Raw genomic sequence first — 20103 nt, forward strand, 5'->3', positions numbered from 1 at the left:
TGGGATATGTTGTGAGACAGCTATCATAGCCTATTCCTCTATGCTAAGAAAGCTTTTAATACATGGTGTCACAAAGTGGATGATAGGCCAGGTTATAGCTAAGGTGCAGGCAAGCTGAACCACATGGATTAAAATCAATTTTCAAACAAAATCAAAATTTTCAAACAAAAAAGGGGCATAACTGCAAAAAACTATCACTGCTTCTGAATATATCTACTTACATACTATATAGTATGTGAAAAACAGTATATGAGCCAAGTTGTATGTCTGAAATAGTATTCATAAAACAGTAAGCGAAAAGTCCCTGGATCCTACTACTTCCAGTGAGATTCTGAAGTGCGCATTCAATGAACACTTTGCTATCCCATTAGGCCACAGGAGAGGATTTATGAATGGCAGTGAAGAGACACCATAGGTTGCCATAGGTCACATGTTAATGACAACATGGTGGATGCAGTATGTCAGAATTTCATTCATAGTACACACATTCATACTATATAAAAGCTACTTTTTAATGGTCACAAGTAAGTTTCAAATCAAATGTAGTACCTACTATACAGTAGGTATATTAGCATATAGTAATATGTGTGCTGCATTTACAATGACAATCAAATTCTGATGTTTTTCTCAGATATCTAGCACAGATCAAATCTTGTTTGAATTTTTGTAGATAGTAGTTTTATAGATAAATTCATTTATTTATTTGTAAGTGTTTACAATCATATCCACCTTATTCCTGATGAGCCTACTGTGTTTTGAATTATGGATGGCATTTCCGGTTTGGGGAACTTCCGTTCAAAAAGACTGAAATCAATTGTTTCAAATCATTAACGTAACATGTTATAACACGAATATCTATGGCAAGAGCTCTTTTCAGTTGGTGATTTTTTTCCGCTCAGGATTATTTTCTTTTTTTTCCCTTGAACATTTCGCTGTAGTATGAAAAAGGACAACGTATACTGGACATTTTTTGGTTTGTTCTCCCGATTTAATTTACAATATATCCCATTAATAATTCACTGGAATGCACAAATAATCTCTTGTTTTTCTCCTCAAATCCTCATGTCTCTTTCCAGATTTGTTTTCACAGGTAAATACAATTTATTATCTTTCAAAATGATGGAAATCTCTTTGAAATAGTATCACACAATGGTGAAGTAAATTAACATTGATTAAGGTAACGTATGTTACATAATACAGATATATATTACTACAGTTATATTTAACCTGTTTGTTATTGTTGTGGAAAGAATCGTGTTTTTAGGGTTATTCATGGTCTGTTAAAAGTACCTTGTTGATGCTTGTACAATTTTAAATGTACTTTTAACGTTCGATGATTGAAGGGTGAGTAGAATAAACTCATTGTACCCAGTTTAAAAAACTTATTATTGTGTTCATAGAGTGCCTAACGGAAGTTACACCCATAATTCGAGCAAAGCGTCATGGGCTGTAAGAATAAGGTGGATAACTGCATTTACGCACCAAAAAAAAAAACAAACAAAAAAAAAACATTATGATTTGCATTTCTTCTTTTCAGAAAAAAAAAATAAAGCAGCATTTAATAGAAAGGGTAAAAAGATTGCACAGTTGTTCCAAATGACAGCAGTGAGAAAGTTTTCTGAAATAAAATAATATAATGATATTTAATCTGTATTAAAGAAATATTCAAATGAATTGATACATTTATATTTTTAAAGAAAATTTGTTGTTTGACCATTTTCCAGTGTGGTACAGATCAGAGTTTATTTTTTTTTCTTTTTATTTTTTTCAAATATGTCTTTATCAGATCTATTTTGTCAAAAAATAATAATAATAATTGAACATAATACATGTAAAATAATGTAAATATAGTATTTTTTCATAACTTTTGGATTCTAAATTAAAATAAAATGTATTTCTTTCAACCATACAGCTCTATTAAAATAGAGTGCTGTTGTGTCCTGTGTGTTATATCATATCAATGTGTGCTGGAAACAGATGAACACAATCACACTGTCCGCAGGACAAACAATGACCACATAGAAACAGGAAACACAAACACAGAGACTCAGACCTGAGCTGTGAGATGTAGGGCAGACACTGGAGGAATCCCCTCTCTTCACTCTCTTCATCTGTCCAGTCTATCAGCTGTACTGGTTTCTTCTCTGTTTGGAGTTTCAGCACTTCTAGGAGGATGGAGATCTTTCTCTCTGAGAGCTTTATGGTCCAGACTGCAGGAGCTGAACGATAAAATGGCTGTAATGCTGGAAGGACACTCCTGCCTGTTTGAGTCTCATAGTCCTTCACATGTGAACAGAGATCCAGCAGGAAATCAGATTTCACATAATTCACAGATGACAGCAGTTTCTTCACAGTTTCTTCTATCGTCTCTTTCTGGTGAAGAGCAGCTTGAAGACACAAATCCAGTATGAATAATCTCTTTCTTTTCTCCCATGATTCAGCTGTTTTATTCTGTGGTTCAATAAATCTAAAGATTCATTTAGAGATGACAAAAGAGACAATAAAGATTAGTGAAATTTATCAAACAGTTTGTCAGATAAAACCATAGGTCAGTGTAATTAAACAGTGAAAGTGAAGAACAGATATTTTTATAATTCTCTTTAGTTGTCAGTTTTGCCCTGAGGCAGAATATGCATTAAAACTGAACTGAAGTAAACACCATTTAGCATTTCCTTTTATGGGATATGTTGTGAGACAGCTATCATAGCCTATTCCTTTAAGCTAAGAAAGCTTTTAATACATGGTGTCACAAAGTGGATGATAGGCCAGGTTATAGCTAAGGTGCAGGCAAGCTGAACCACATGGATTAAAATCAATTTTCAAACAAAATCAAAATTTTCAAACAAAAAAGGGGCATAACTGCAAAAAACTATCACTGCTTCTGAATATATCTACTTACATACTATATAGTATGTGAAAAACAGTATATGAGCCGAGTTGTATGTCTGAAATAGTATTCATAAAACAGTAAGCGAAAAGTCCCTGGATCCTACTACTTCCAGTGAGATTCTGAAGTGCGCATTCAATGAACACTTTGCTATCCCATTAGGCCACACAGGAGAGGATTTATGAATGGCAGTGAAGAGACACAACTGACGCCATAGGTCACGTGTTAATGACAACATGGTGGATGCAGTATGTCAGAATTTCATTCATAGTACACACATTCATACTATATAAAAGCTACTTTTTAATGTGTGCTGGAAACAGATGAACACAATCACACTATCCACAGGACAAACAATGACCACAGAGAAACAGGAAACACAAACACAGAGACTCTCACCTGAGCTGTGAGATGTAGGGCAGACACTGGAGGAATCCCCTCACTTCACTCTCTTCATCTGTCCAGTCTATCAGATCTACTGGTTTCTTCTCTGTTTGGAGTTTCAGCACTTCTAGGAGGATGGAGCTCTTTCTCTCTGAGAGCTTTATGATCCAGACTGCAGGAGCTGACTGATAAATTGACTGTAATGCTGGAAGGACACTCCTGCCTGTTTGAGTCTCATAGTCCTTCACGTGTGAACACAGATCCAGCAGGAAATCACATCTCTCATAATTTACAGATGACAGCAGTTTCTTCACAGTTTGTTTTATTGTCTTTTTTTGGTGGAGAGCAGCTTGCAGACACAAATCCAGTATGAATAATCTCTTTCTTTTCTCCCATGATTCAGCTGCTCTATTCTGTGGTTCAATAAATCTAAAGATTCAGTTAGAGGTGACAAAAGAGACAAATAGAGATTCTTGAAATTAAGCAAACAGTTTGTCAGATAAAACCATAGGTCAGTGTAATTAAACAGTGAAAGTGAAGAACAGAAATTTTTATAATTATCTTTAGTTGCCAGTTTTGCCCTGAGGCAGAATATGCTTTAAAATTGAACTAGATAAAGTAGATAAATTGAAGTAGATAAACACCATTTAGCATTTCCTTTTATGAGATATGTTGTGAGACAGCCATCATAGCCTATTCCTTCATGCTAAGAAAGTCTAAGTAAGCCCTTAACAGCTTTTAATACAGGTGTCACAAAGTGGATGATAAGCCAGGTTATGGCCAAGGTGCAGGCACGCTGAACCACATGGATTAAAATAAATTTTCAAACAAAAAGGGGCATAACTTCAAATAAACTATCACTGCTTCTGAATATGTCTACTTACATACTATATAGTATGTGAAAAACAGTATGTGAGCAGGGTTGTATGTCTGAAATAGTATTCATAAAACAGTAGGTGGAAAGTCCCTGGATCCTCCTACTACTAGTACTTCCAGTGAGATTCTGAAGTGCGGATTCGATGAACACTTTACTATCCTATTAGACTATGGGAGAGATTTTATGAATGACAGCTTATCGGTCTGTTTGACTGAATGAGCTGTCAATTTTCCTTCATGTTTTATTTTCAGACATCATGAGAATAACATAATGCTTGGTATTTTAACGTAACATGTTATAACAAGAATATCTATGGCAAGAGCTCTTTTCAGTTGCTGCATTTTTTCCCCTTTATTTTCTTTTTTCCCCCTTGAACATTTCGCTGTAATAGTATGAAAAAGGACAATGTATGCTGGACATTTTTGGTCTGTTCTCCCAATTTAATTTACAATATATCCCATTAATAATTCACTGGAATGCACAAAGAATCTCTTGTTTTTCTCCTCAAATACTCACGTCTCTTTCCAGGTTTGTTTTCACAGGTAAATACAATTTATTATCTTTCAAAATGATGGAAATATCTTTGAAATAGTATCACACAATGGTGAAGTAAATTAACATTTTTGATTAAGGTAACGTATGTTACATAATACAGATATATATTACTACAGTTATATTTAACCTGTTTGTTATTGCTGTGGAAAGAATCGTGCTTTTGGCGTTATTCATGGTCTGTTGAAAGTACCTTGTTGATGCTTGTACAACTTTAAATGTACTTTTAACGTTCGATGGTTGAACGGTGAGTAGAGTAAACTCACTGTACCCAGTTTAAAAACTTATTATTGTGTTCATAGAGTGCTTAACGGAAGTTACACCCATAATCTGACCAAAGCGTCATGGGGTGTAGGAATAAGGTGGATAACGTCTAGGTTACTATTGTAACTCCCGTTCCCAGAAGGAGGGAATGGAGACGTTACGTCAATACTGACGTAATGGGGTCTCGCCTGGGAGCCCATTCACCTCCAAGGGTACAAAACAAGCCAATGGGAATTGGCCTGTGAGATTTACATGCCGGGCCCCTCCCCCCGGCATCCGGGTATAAATAGGGCCGGCATACTCACCTTCCTTCATATTTTTGCTGAGGAGCCGAGATAGGTATCTGGCCGCTCAGTGGTGACTCGGAGCTATGGCAGGGGAACGTAACGTCTCCGTTCCCTCCTTCTGGGAACAGGGGTTACAATAGTAACCTAGACATTCCCATTCAGTCAGTCACGTTCGACGTTACGTCGATACTGACGTAATGGGGTCCCGTGGAAAGTGCCATAGCAACTGAACCACGTTACGAGTGTTAGGGAGGCAGATGCTGGCAGGCCGTAGCGTGCCCAAATGCAAGTGCGGCCCATACTCGCAACCTTTCCAGCGCCCAGAGTAAGCCCAGGAATGTCTTCCATACCAGTGGGATGGAGAGGACAGGGCGTTACAATGGAGAGGTCGAAGCTGCTGTTCCTTACCCATGGGGAAGAGTGCTTCGGAAATCAATTCCCACGTTTTTCAGCCATGACCAAAACGCCAGGAAAACATTCCCCGAGGAGGGGAAAGCTACGGAGACCACATCCTGCCCGAGGGGAGGTAATGTGTGGAAAACACATATGGACTGGCCTGAGGACAGTAACCCATATGGAAGATCTCTGATGTAGGCCCTACCTTCCGGGAGGAACATACTAGCAATCAGAGACAGGGCAAAACGAAGCCGCCCAGGGAAAGACACGGGTTTACCATCAGGAAAACCGTACCGTGGACAAACACATATGGGATTACCCGCGGGGAATCACAGCATATGGGCATCTAGCCCAGTACAAGGGCAGACCAATCGGGCATACACACGAGTACTGGACCTAGCGCCGGAAGCCTCCGCCACGTCTGGCCGCCGCAGGATGCAGGAGGAACTCCACAAGGTTCACCGTTACAGTGAACTGAACTGAAGAGCAGAAAAAGTGCTTGCATTCCCTCTCCCGAGGGAAATGGCACAGCAAGCGAACACCCATGGCATCTACGAGTAGACAGCACACGGGTGGACACCAGTTCCACTCGGAGATTGTAATATCTCGCGAATGTATTTGGTGTCACCCAGCCTGCAGCTCTGCAAATGTCTGCAACAGAGGCGCCGTGCGCCAACGCCCAGGAAGAAGCAACACCCTGAGTGGAGTGAGCTCACAACCCGAGGGGGCACGGCTCGCCTTGCGACTGGTACGTCAAGGCGATGGCATCCACTATCCAGTGGGCCAACCTCTGTTTGGAGACAGCCTTTCCCTTCTGCTGACCTCCAAAACAGACAAAGAGCTGCTCAGAGCTTCTGAAGCTCTGCGTGTGGTCCACGTAAACGCGCAGAGCACGAACAGGACACAGCAACGTGAGGGCTGGGTCTGCCTCCTCCGGGGGCAGGGCTTGCAAGTTCACCACCTGGTCCCGGAAGGGAGTGGTGGGAACTTTGGGCACATATCCACATATACCCTCAAGATAACGTGAGAGTAGTCCGGCCCGAATTCCAGGCACGAATCACTGACCGAAAATGCCTGCAGGTCCCCAACCCTCTTGAAGGAGACAAGCGCGGTCAGGAGCACTGTCTTGAGAGACAGATGTTTCAGCTCAGCTGACTCAAGGGGCTCGAAGGGAGCTCTTTTCGAAGGACCGAGAGGGCGACGGAGAGGTCCCAGGAGGGAATGAGGTGAGGCCTAGGGGGATTTAACCTCCTGGCGCCTCTGAGGAACCTGATGATCAGGTTGTGCTTTCCTAGTGACTTGCCATCGAGCACATCGTGATGCGCTGCGATGGCGGCCACATAGACTTTCAGGGTGGAAGGGGACAGCCTCCGTTCCAAACCCTCTTGAAGGAAGGAAAGCACAGCACTGACCGGGCATTTCCAGGGGTCTTCCCGGTGGGAAAAACACCACTCAACGAACAGACTTCACTTCATGGCATAAGCGCGCCTAGTAGAGGGGGCTCTGGCCGAAGTGATGGTGTCAACTACCGCGGATGGTAGGCCACTTAACCCTCTGGAGTCTGAGGCTGATTTGGGGCATGGAGAAGTTTTGACATGCCCTGACATTTGTGCTTTTTTCAGTTGTTCATAAACATATTAATGACAAACGTGTCATTACACTGTATTCAGCACAAACTAGGCTACACTAATATGTGAGGAACATGTATGTACATGTTTGTGTTTTTGAAGGAATAACATTTATGCGTGGTTATTGAAAAAACAAAAAACTTAAGTCACTGAAATAAGGCCAAAAAAAGTATAGTAAATCTGTGTTTACAATACTTTAGGGTATTGGAGGTTGTAAACTAGAGTTTTTGCTTCAAAATTATGCAAAAATTATGCTGCCTACTCCTTCATATAAAACAATATATTGATTTAGTTTTTGTAAGACACTTTTTGCCAAGAAACACAGTATGTGTGGAGGCGTGAATCATCACTGAATAATGGGCCATTCTCACCTGAGAAGACAAAAGAATTGGATAGTAATGAGCTGAAATGACTTGCATATTAATGAGGCATTTCAGTCAGGTAGGCTGTGAAAAAAACCTTCTGTGATGTCTCAAGCTCATCATGATATATGAAACATACAGAAAAATATTATTACAATATAAAGTAATGGTTTTATATTATACTTTAAAATATAATGTATGTATGTGATGCAAAGAGTCTGAATATAGGTTTTTAGTTTAAAAGCATGCACATTTGGAGAAATATTGGATTCTCATATGCTTATGTCAATTTTCTATACAGATGAGTTATATTTATTTAATATTCATTGTCATTACTATGAGCACTGGTGTTTTCAATTCATCCTTGAAGTCGGAGGGCGCTCTCTGTGCATTTTTAGTCCACAAATTCATCTAAAAGAAGAAGAGGCTATTCCATGAATGGAGTTTCCAATTCATACTGCAGCCGGAGGGCGCTAAAGAAACAAAAACTCATCTAAAATTCATCTATAGAAGAAAAGAAAACAGGAACTAACTGCATGTCTTCTACAGATCGCTAACCATGACTTTTACATCCAGATAAACACTTTTCAAGACAATAAATACACGATTGAGACGATGAATGCATGTATTGCCTCTGAATTTGCGTCTGAATAGCGCTGGCTCTGTGGGCGTGGCCACATTAGCAGATAATGAGCTGAATCACGGACTTCTGACATGGCTCTCTTTTCATACAGATTACATAAACACAGAAGGTTTGTTTTCGATTTGACTTACATGATTTAAAACCTGACATCTTAACGTTTTTTTAGACATAAGTTTAATTTTTCTGTGATTAGTATTCACTAAGTTACAGTTCATTTTTTGAGAACTATCAGATTGGATTTCGTTCAGAGGGAGAGGAGAAATCACGCATCATGTTAGTTTTCTTTATTTTACAAAAAGCACAACATTTTGTTTTTACTCTGAGTGTATACAAATAAAAGAAGATATTCTATAGTTTCAATTGATATATTACTTATGTCTCTATGACAAAAAATGACGGAGTATTTTAAGTCTGTTTTGCTGCAATGTGAAAAAAAAACCTGCAAAACGCGCCGGCGCGTTTTCAGACCTCAGAGTGTTAAGTCTGCCGCATCCCGTCCAGGAACCACACGTGGAGGTTCCACAGATCGGGACGCGGGTGCCATATGGTGCCCTGCCCCTGAGAAAGGAGGTCCTTCCTGCTCCTTCTGCAAGACCTGCTCCTCGTCCTCCCTGACCTTGCACAGTGTCTGTGCAAGGAGGCTCACTGGGGGAAACGCATACTTGCGTAGGCCCCGGGGCCAGCTGTGTGCCAGTGCATCCGTGCCGAGGGTCCCCTCGGTCAGGGAATAGAACAACTGGCAATGGGCGGATTCCTGAGAGGCGAACAGGTCCACCTGTGCCTCCCCGAATCGGCTCCATATCCTCTTGACCACCTGGGGGTGCAGTCTCCATTCCGCCAGGAGCGTGAGCTGTCGTGAGAGCGCGTCGGCTGCACGATTGAGCTCGCCCGGGATGTAGGAGGTGCGCAGCGACCTGAGTCGGCGCTGACTCCACAGGAGGAGATGGCGGGTGAGTTGTGACATGCGACGGGAGTGTAGACCACCCTGGTGGTTGATGTATGCTACAGTCGATGTGTTGTGCCGGACCAGTACATGTTTGCCCTGCGGCAGCGGTCGAAACCGGCGCAGAGCAAGGAGTACTGCTAGCAACTCTAGGCAGTTGATGTGCCAGTGGCGATGGGGTCCTGTACAGGAGCCCGACGCCGACTGGCCTCTGCATATGGCACCCCAGCCGGTGGTGGAGGCATCTGTTGTGACAACAACATGCCTGGACACTTGTACTGGGGCACACCCGGCCCGTAGAAAAGCAAGGTCCGACCACGGGCTGAATGTGCGGCGACAACTCGGTATGATGACCACACGGAGTGAGCCACGGTGCCATGCCCACCTCGGGACTCGGTCGTGAAGCCATTGCTGAAGCGGTCTCATATGAAGCAATCCGAGCGGCGTGACCACGGCTGCGGATGCCATATGCCCCAGGAGCCTCTGAAATTGTTTCAGTGGGATCGCTGTTTTCCACGAGAACGAATTCAGGCAGTTCAGCACCGACTGTGCACGCTCGTTGGTGAGACGTGCTGTCATGTTGACAGAGTCCAGCTCCACACCGAGAAAAGAGATGCTCTGCACGGGGCAGAACTTGCTCTTTTCCCAGTTGACCCGAAGCCCCAACTGGCTGAGGTGACTGAGCACCAGGTCCCTGTGTTTGCACAACTGCTCTCGGGACTGGGCCAGAATGAGCCAGTCGTCGAGGTAGTTGAGAATGCGAACGCCCACTTCCCTGAGCGGGGCAAGGGCCCCCTCTGCGACTTTGGTAAAGACGTGAGGAGACAGGGACAGCCCGAAGGGTAGGACCTTGTACTGATATGCCCACCCCCTCGAACGCAAACCGCAGAAACGGTCTGTGTCGAGGAAGGATTGAGACATGAAAGTACGCGTCCTTCAGGTCGATGGCTGCAAACCAATCCTGGGCACGAACGCACGTGAGAATGCGTTTCAGCGTGAGCATCTCATTATGAAGGGCCCGATTCAAGACACGCAAATCCAGGATCGGTCGTAACCCCCGGCCTTTCTTGGGTACTATGAAGTAAGGGCTGTAAAACCCAGACTTCATCTCGGCTGGAGGGACAGGCTCTATTGCGTCCTTCACCAAAAGAACCGCAATCTCCGCCCGCAGGACAGGGGCATTGGGACCTGTCACCGAAGTGAACAGAACGCCGTTGAACCTGGGGGGACGCCTGGCGAACTGAATCGCGTAGCCGAGTCTGACTGTCCGAATGAGCCAACGAGACGGGTTGGGAAGGCGTAGCCACACCGCCAAGCACCGTACGAGTGGAACCAACCAGACAGCAGAAGTACCCACGGGGGGGCAGCATGGAGCGAGGAGAGGAGCAGACAGAGGCGCGGCCCGTGGCAGATTGGTGGCATCATCACGCCGGGGCAGGATGTGTTTTATGGCCTCCGTCTACTTTTGCACTGCCGAGAACTGCTGAGCGAAGTCCTCGACAGTGTCGCCGAAGAGGCCGGCCTGGAAGATGGTGGCGTTGAGAAAGCGAACTTTGCATGTAAAATAGTGTAATAAAGTATTTTTTCATAACTTTCGGATTCTAAATTAAAATAAAATGTATTTATTTCAACCATACAGCTCTATTAAAATAGAGTGCTGTTGTATCCTGTGTGTTATATCATATTAATGTGTGCTGGAAACAGATGAACACAATCACACTATTCACAGGACAAACAATGACCACACAGAAACAGGAAACACAAACACAGAGACTCTCACCTGAGCTGTGAGATGTAGGGCAGACACTGGAGGAATCCCCTCTCTTCACTCTCTTCATCTGTCCAGTCTATCAGCTCTACTGGTTTCTTCTTTGTTTGGAGTTTCAGCACTTCTAGGAGGATGGAGCTCTTTCTCTCTGAGAGCTTTATTCTCCAGACTGCAGGAGCTGAACAATAAATTGACTGTAATGCTGGAAGGACACTCTTGCCTGTTTGAGTCTCATAGTCCTTCACATGTGAACACAGATCCAGCAGGAAATCACATCTCTCATAATTCACAGATGACAGCAGTTTCTTCACAGTTTCTTTTGTTGTCTTTTTTTGGTGGAGAGCAGCTTGCAGACACAAATCCAGTATGAATAATCTCTTTCTTTTCTCCCATGATTCAGCTGCTTTATTCTGTGGTTCAATAAATCTAAAGATTCAGTTAGAGGTGACAAAAGAGACAAATAGAGATTCTTGAAATTAATCAAACAGTTTGTCAGATAAAACCATCGGTCAGTGTAATTAAACAATGAAAGTGAAGAACAGAAATTTTTATAATTATCTTTAGTTGTCAGTTTTGCCCTGAGGCAGAATATGCATTAAAATTGAACTAGATAAAGTAGATAAATTGAAGTAGATAAACACCATTTAGCATTTCCTTTAATGAGATATGTCGTGAGACAGCCATCATAGCCTATTCCTTTATGCTAAGAAAGTCTAAGTAAGCCCTTAACAGCTTTTAATACAGGTGTCACAAAGTGGATGATAGGCCAGGTTATAGCTAAGGTGCAGGCACGCTGAACCACATAGATTAAAAGGTGGTATAGAGGATGTTTTCGTCGACTGAGTTTTTGAAATGAGCGTTTGAAATGATACACATTTTACGACTAGCTAAAACATTCTGACTGTGCTCAACATACAGCGATAGTTTCCTGCTCCTGAAGCAGATTTATATACTTTCACATGGAATTTGAACACCGACTGTAATCGCAGACTGAACGCAACTGGCTCTGACTGGACGCGTTTGAGCGCGATCAGTCATAAGTATCAATTTACATTCATAATCGGCCTTACAATCGTTAAGCCGCGCACACACTTAGTGGATTCATTATGTCGGACTCACCTCATAATCTGCAGATGTTACTCCTGTCTCCTGACAAAAACATTGCATGCGGCGCATGTAGCGTGGAAAGTTACTAGAGCGCGCAACCGCGCGTCTCTCACAAGGAACGTCATGGCAGTGATTGACAAGCCAGAGGGCCAATCGTTTACGCGATCATCGCATAAACGATTGGCTGATGTTTTTAAGGCCCTACCTCGTGCACAGATGATGTATATTAATAATATTCCTTTCAGTGCACCTAATAAATAGTCTTTTATCACTTAGTAAAGACAGTTTCAAGTAATATTGCAAAAATGTATAAAACAAAACATCCTCTTTACCACCTTTAAAATCAATTTTTAAACAAAATAAAAATTTTCAAACAAAAAGGGGCATAACTTCAAATAAACTATCACTGCTTCTGAATGTCTACTTACATACTATTTAGTATGTGAAAAACAGTATGTGAGCAGATTTGTATGTCTGAAATAGTATTCATAAAACAGTAGGTGGAAAGTCCCTGGATCCTCCTACTACTAGTACTTCCAGTGAGATTCTGAAGTGCGGATTCGATGAACACTTTACTATCCTATTAGACTACGGGAGAGATTTTATGAATGACAGCTTATCGGTCTGTTTGACTGAATGAGCTGTCAATTTTCCTTCATGTTTTATTTTCAGACGTCATGAGAATAACATAATGCTTGGTATTTTAACGTAACATGTTATAACAAGAATATCTATGGCAAGAGCTCTTTTCAGTTGCTGCATTTTCCCCCCTTTATTTTCTTTTTTCCCCTTGAACATTTCGCTGTAATAGTATGAAAAAGGACAATGTATACTGGACATTTTTGGTCTGTTCTCCCAATTTAATTTACAATATATCCCATTAATAATTCACTGGAATGCACATAGAATCTCTTGTTTTTCTCTCAAATCCTCATGTCTCTTTCCAGGTTTGTTTTCACAGGTAAATACAATTTATTATCTTTCAAAATGATGGAAATATCTTTGAAATAGTATCACACAATGGTGAAGTAAATTAACATTTTTGATTAAGTTAACATCTGTTACATAATACAGATATATATTACTACAGTTTGTTATTGCTGTGGAAAGAATCGTGCTTTTGGGGTTATTCATGGTCTGTTGAAAGTACCTTGTTGATGCTTGTACAACTTTAAATGTACTTTTAACGCTCGATGATTGAACGGTGAGTAGAGAAAACTCACTGTACCCAGTTTAAAAAACATTATTGTGTTCATAGAGTGCTTAACGGAAGTTACACCCATAATTTGAGCAAAGCATCATGGGGTGTAGGAATAAGGTGGATAACTGCATTTAAGCGCAAAAAAAAACAAAAAAACAAAGCACATTATAATTTGAATTTCTTCTTTTCAGAAAAAAAATAAAGCAGAAAGGGTAGAAAGGGTAAAAAGACTGCACAGTTGTTCCAAATGACAGCAGTGAGAAAGTTCTGAAATATAATGATATTTAATCTGTATTAAAGAAATATAAAATGAATTGATAAATGTATATTTTTAAAGAAAATTTGTTGTTTGACCATTTTCCATTGTGGTATAGATCAGAGTTGTTTTTTTTTTTTTTAAACCATTTTTTTTTTCAAATATGTCTTTATTAGATCTATTTTGTCAAAAAACAAACAAAAAAACCAACAACAATAAAAAACAAAAACAACTGAACATAATGCATGTAAAATAGTGTAATAAAGTATTTTTTTAAAATGTATTTATTTCAACCATACAGCTCTATTAAAATAGAGTGCTGTTGTATCCTGTGTGTTATATCATATCAATGTGTGCTGGAAACAGATGAACACAATCACACTATCCACAGGACAAACAATGACCACAGAGAAACAGGAAACACAAACACAGAGACTCTCACCTGAGCTGTGAGATGTAGGGCAGACACTGGAGGAATCCCCTCTCTTCACTCTCTTCATTTGTCCAGTCTATCAGCTCTACTGGTTTCTTCTCTGTTTGGAGTTTCAGCACTTCTAGGAGGATGGAGCTCTTTCTCTCTGAGAGGTTTATTCTCCAGACTGCAGGAGCTGACTGATAAATTGTCTGTAATGCTGGAAGGACACTCCTGCCTGTTTGAGTCTCATAGTCCTTCACATGTGAACACAGATCCAGCAGGAAATCACAGTGTTCATCTTGATGCTCATCATAAATCTCATCATCGTCATAACAGAGAAATGATCTGTAGCTGCACACAGATGTTAACAGCTCAATGAAATTCTCTCCTGTAGTTGTAACACATTTTGAAGCTACAACAGTCAGATTCAGCAGAAACTGGACAGATTTCTTCATCTCAAAATTCAAATTATATTCATGAATTCTGTGGAGAGACAAAATGAGAAAGTTAATGTCCAGAGCTGGATAAAATAAAATACTACAGTAAATGAGCAGAGTTTTTTTTTTCCATCTACTGTTTCTTGTGGCTGAAACAAATGTTTATCGGTCTTTCAAATACAATTATAAAATGAATATGTATTTTAAGAATTAGGCTTTTCTGGGATTTTTTTGTGTCTCTCTGGTCTCTAAAAATCAACACTTAAATGTGAAAAATAATCAAATAAAGTAATTCATTTATTTGAGACATTCTTTCAAAATGATTTAAGCCATTGAATCAGTTGATATGAAGGTAAAACTATCTCAAACAGATAGTTTCTACACTGTTTGTCTGCTGACTATCATGGGAGTAAAATGCTTTATCTAGAGCTTCATTAAAGTCAAGTTCATTTGTGTCCTGTGTATGATCACATCAGTAATCACATTCACATGCACTTTACATGTTTGATTTCAGTAAGTAAGTAAGTAAGTAAAGTTTATTTATATAGCACATTTATCACAGCAGAGCTGACCAAAGTGCTGAACAAAATCAAAGATAAACATAAACATAAACATAAAATAAACAAAACAAAACAAAACAGATAAAACAATAAAACAATAAAACATAGACAAAATCCATTTAAAATGCCTGGGAATAAAGATATGTTTTCAACTTCATTTTAAAAGTTGTAATGGAAGGTGCAAGGCGAATGTCCAGTGGAAGTTGGTTCCAGAGACGGGGGGCCGCAATAGAAAATGCCCTATCACCCTTCGTTTTTAAACGTGAACGAGGGACAACCAAGAGAGCTCTATCAGAAGATCTTAGAGATCTGGAGGATGAAGAAGGAATAAGATGAACCGAGAGATAAGATGGGGCTTGACCATTAAGAGCTTTAAAAACAAACAACAAAATTTTAAATTGAATTCTAAAATAGACATGAAGCCAATGAAGAGAGGCTAAAATTGGTGTAATGTGCTCTGTTTTCTTTGCCCCGGTCAACAGTCTCGCAGCTGCATTGTGTACCATCTGTAAGCGTGCAATGGATGACTGAGGAAGACCCAGATATAATTAATTACAGTAGTCAAGGCGAGAGGTAATAAAAGCATGAATGACTTTCTCCAGGTCATTAAAAGTTAAAAATGATTTCAGTCTCGAGATGATCCGTAACTGATAAAAACTGTTCTTGACAACTGTATTAATTTGCTTAGTTAAGCAAAGTTCAGAGTCTAGAATGACACCAAGATTCCTAACCTGGGAGGAGACTGAGGGGGAATGCTTGCCAAGCTCATTTATAAGACCACTTCTCAACTTAGGGGGACCAAAGACGATTACTTCCGTTTTATTTTCTTTAGTCGAAGAAAGCTATTGGACAGCCATTTCTTGATGTCCCCAAGGCAGGCCAATAAGTGTTGAATGGTATCGCCAGCTTTCAATGGTATGTACAACTGGGTATCATCAGCATATAAATGAAATGAAACATTGTGTCTCCTAATAATGTCTCCCAAAGGTCGCATATATAAATTAAAAAGAAGTGGCCCCAAAATGGATCCTTGGGGCACTCCACAGGTAATAGGAGCAACAGATGAAGAAAACCTACCTAACTCAACAGAAAAAGACCTGTCTCTAAGATATGAGTTGAACCACTGCAAAGCAATACCCCCAATACCAAACAGATTTTCTAATCGGCAGAGAAGAATATCATGATCAACTGTATCAAAAGCAGCTGTAAGATCAAGAAGCAGCAGAACTGAATTTTTACCACTATCCACTGCAAGCAAAATGTCATTGAATACTTTAAACAAAGCAGACTCAGTGCTATGATGAGCAGAGAAACCAGATTGGAGAGGTTCTGTTAATTTAGCTGTATTCAAAAAGGAAATCAATTGTGAATATACAACTTTTTCTAAAAGTTTTGATAAAAATGAAAGCTTAGAGACAGGCTGATAATTATCAAGGCAATTTTGCAGCTTTCTGAAAGTTAAGCAAACATTCTTTGAAAAACTCAAGAGACACAGTTAACGAATCCTGTTTCCATGTCCTCTCCGCTTGACGACATACCCGCCTGAGAGAGCGAGCATTATCATCGAGCCAGTAATACGATTTCTGTCTGGGTGACTTTAACTTAAAAGGTGCAATAGCATCTAAAATATTAGAACAAGATTGTTACGTGGCTGTGTAGTTTGTTTTAAAGACCCATAGGTGGCGTTGAAGCTCTGGATTGGTGGAAGCACGATGACGTCACCGAGTTTCCGGCATAAATAAGCGTGGATGGCGTCAATGGAGTCTCTCTCGCTGGGCTGGTCTCGCTGGTGTCTCTCTCTGCGTTCTCCCCTCAATGCGGTCCCTTTCAGCATCTATCGTCCGCTCTCATGGGGCGCTTAGTCTGTGTTTTGTTGTAGTTTAGTTTGTTTTCTTGATTTTTCATTGTTTTGTTCGATATGTTTTCTTTATATGGTTAATGTTTAATTTTAACAGTAACGGGTAGTGGATTTGCTTAAACAGGTCACTGTTTAATAATGTAGTAAGTATAGTGAAGGAAGCAGAGGCCCGGAAGACTCACTCCTTTTGCTTTATCGGAAGCTAGGTAAGAACTATTGGTGAGAATAGCCAGGCAGGTGTTCTCTGTTTCTTTGGCTGTTTTTCCCTACCTGTTTACTGTTAATTCTTTTGTTAAGATTTTGTCTAATTTTGTATGTAATATTATTTATGAACTGTTTATTCTTCTTTCTATTATAATTAAACGAGGGCGATTTATTGTCCTGAAAATTAACTACCGGTGTCTGTGGCTCTTGCATGTGTGCGGTCCATGTCCTAATTGGAGTTATTATTTTAAACGAGCTGTTAACTCGGACATGGGCCGTAACATATTTGGGGGCTCGTCCGGGATCTGGATTAATAAGATCTGGATGATCTGAATGATCCGAATGATCTCGATTTTTGCGTGGCTTCGTTTGATCTTTTGATCTGTTCACGCGTTTCGAATTTGTTACTTCGTAACTTCGTTGAATCACAGTTGCTTGGTGTGAATTTCGGCTCGTGTAGTGCATGTTTTATTTTTCTCTTCAACCTTTCGACGTTTAAAATCTAACCATGTTTGAATTAACGGATTTTATTGCGAATCCGATGCAAGCAGAGCTGTTTCAAATTAATAGAACTGATCTTATGAAAATTGCTGCTTATTATAAGGTAAGTTTTCGTAATACTGCATCCAAACGCGAACTGCAGATTTTGCTTGTTGATTCGTTATATAAACAAGGCGTCTTTGGTGATGAGGAAAGGCTGGTAGACTATCCCGAATCAGTTGAGGGTAGTTCAGAGGATCTTGCGTTGCAAGTTAAAAAGCTGGAGTTGCAAGCTAAAGAGCACGAAAGAGGTTTGTTAAGAGAAAGGGAGGAATGGGAATGTGAGAGAGAGAGACGAAGAGAGCGTGAGAGACATGAACTTGAGTTGAAAAAGCTTGAAATGGAACAAGCGTGCCGCCTCAAAGAAATGGAGTTGAAAGCTCGTGAAAGAGTTGTAACAGATAACTCCGAGTTTGACGTGAGTCGTAACATTCGCATTGTCCCTCCTTTTCGAGAGCAGGAGGTAGACAATTTTTTTGCGCTTTTCGAACGTGTTGCTACTAATCTTAAGTGGCCGAAAACATTTTGGCCTATGTTGCTGCAGTGTGTTTTTGTAGGTAAAGCCCAGGAGGCATATTCTTCGTTGTCAGTGGAAGAGTCTCTTGATTATGATCAAGTGAAAACAGCCGTTCTTAGAGTTTATGAACTGGTTCCTGAGGCGTATCGCCAAAAATTCCATAACCATCGAAAAACTGATGAGACTTACGTTGAATTTATTCGCGAGAAGGAATCGATGTTTGATCGGTGGTGTGCTTCTATGAAAGTGCGATCTTTTGAAGAGCTCCGTGAACTGATTTTATTAGAAGAATTTAAAAACTGCCTGCCTGACCGTGTCGCAACATATTTAAATGAGCAAAAAGTTATGAAATGTTCTGCTGCAGCTGTTCTGGCTGATGAATATGTGCTTACGCATAAGCATGTGTTCAACATTGCACAGAAATTTCCATCTGTTAGCAATAGTCAGCGTTCTAAGCGTAATTCTGATCGCGCTCCGTCTGATGTCAAAGTCAATGAGAGTTTTGTCAAGTCTCTGTCCTCACCCGTTTGTTTCTATTGTAGAAAACGTGGACACATTATTTCTGAGTGCCCAGTACTTAAAAAGAAAAATAATGTTCTTAAACCAGTGGGTTTATTGATGACGTCCTCGCCACAGTTTGAAGGACTGGAGTTGTTAGCTTCTCAAGCTGACATGTGTGAAGATCAGGGGTATGTGCCGTTCACAATGGACGGATTTGTGTCACTAACAGGTAATGTTAGCTCGCGTAAAGCAGTTAGGATACTTCGTGACACAGGAGCTGCTCAAAGCTTTATTCTGGAAGGAATATTGCCATTGTCTGAAGAGAGCTCTATTGGTTCGAGTGTTTTGGTTCAGGGGTTCGAGATGGGCTTTGGGAGCGTGCCTTTGCACGAAATTGAACTTGAATCCTCTCTTGTTACTGGCCGCGTTGTTGTTGGAGTGCGACCGTGTCTTCCCGTTCGTGACGTCACATTTATTTTAGGGAATGACTTGGCGGGATTAAAAGTTTTTGCCAGCCCTGAGGTAACTGATGTTCCTTTTCCCTGTACTACTCCTGATGAATTAGCTCAGAAATACCCAGAGGTATTTCCTTTGTGCACTGTTACTCGCGCTATGTCTCAGAGACTGAAAGATGAGAACCATGGTAAGTCAGAAGGTGAGTGGAACTTTAATCTGAATGATACGTTTCTCTCTAATTCAGATTTTTGTGAGGTGAAGTGTTTAAACTCTGTTGACGGTTCAGACATCGGCGTTAAAAAAGACGAACATTCCATGGGGCTCGATAAATTGTCTCTGTCACGCGAGCAACTTATTGTTGAACAGAGGAAAGATGAGACCATGTATCGCAAGGATACTTTGTTGAAGATGGTGTGTTGATGAGGAAGTGGATACCATCTACTGCATCTGCTGAGGATGAGTGGTAAATCGTTAAGCAGGTAGTAGTTCCTTCCTCATATCGTTCTGAAATTCTGAAACTCGCACATGATTGTCCGTTTGCCGGTCATTTGGGGGTAAATAAAACATACGAGCGTGTACTCCGTTGTTTTTTCTGGCCTGGCTTAAAAAACGATGTAGCAAGCTATTGCCGAAGCTGTCATGTGTGCCAAATGATTGGAAAACCGAATCAGAAAATTTCACCTGCTCCGTTGTATCCAATTCCAGCCATTGGTGAACCATTTGAGCGTGTTTTAATTGACTGTGTCGGTCCCTTACCTCGTACGAAGTCTGGTAATCAGTACCTTTTAACGATCATGTGTACATCAACGCGTTTTCCAGAGGCAATTCCTCTGCGAAAAATTACAGCACCAGTGATTGTGAAGTCACTTATCAAATTCTTCTCGTTGTTTGGCCTTCCGCGTACCATCCAGTCAGATCAAGGTACGAATTTTATGTCTCGTGTGTTTAAACAAGCTCTGGATCAGTTGCATATTCAACACTGCACTTCTAGTTGTTACCATCCAGAAAGTCAGGGGGCACTCGAAAGGTTCCACCAGACCTTGAAATCTATGCTACGTGC

General features: G+C 40.8%; 1 protein-coding gene across 1 annotated transcript in view; it reads right to left on the reverse strand.

Annotated features, from left to right (window-relative positions):
* LOC125248253 overlaps positions 1 to 20103 on the reverse strand; it is a 296590-nt gene that overhangs the window by 61696 nt on the left and 214791 nt on the right. Inside the window, exons 9-12 of the mRNA XM_048159978.1 lie at positions 13998 to 14453; positions 11004 to 11417; positions 3287 to 3700; positions 2054 to 2467 (exon numbers count right to left, since the gene is read on the reverse strand). Coding sequence (XP_048015935.1) covers positions 2054 to 2467; positions 3287 to 3700; positions 11004 to 11417; positions 13998 to 14453 — 1698 coding nt within the window. The remainder of the gene's footprint in view (positions 1 to 2053; positions 2468 to 3286; positions 3701 to 11003; positions 11418 to 13997; positions 14454 to 20103) is intronic.

This window comes from Megalobrama amblycephala, linkage group LG16 (assembly GCF_018812025.1).
Source record: "Megalobrama amblycephala isolate DHTTF-2021 linkage group LG16, ASM1881202v1, whole genome shotgun sequence".
Taxonomy (NCBI): Eukaryota; Metazoa; Chordata; class Actinopteri; order Cypriniformes; family Xenocyprididae; genus Megalobrama; species Megalobrama amblycephala.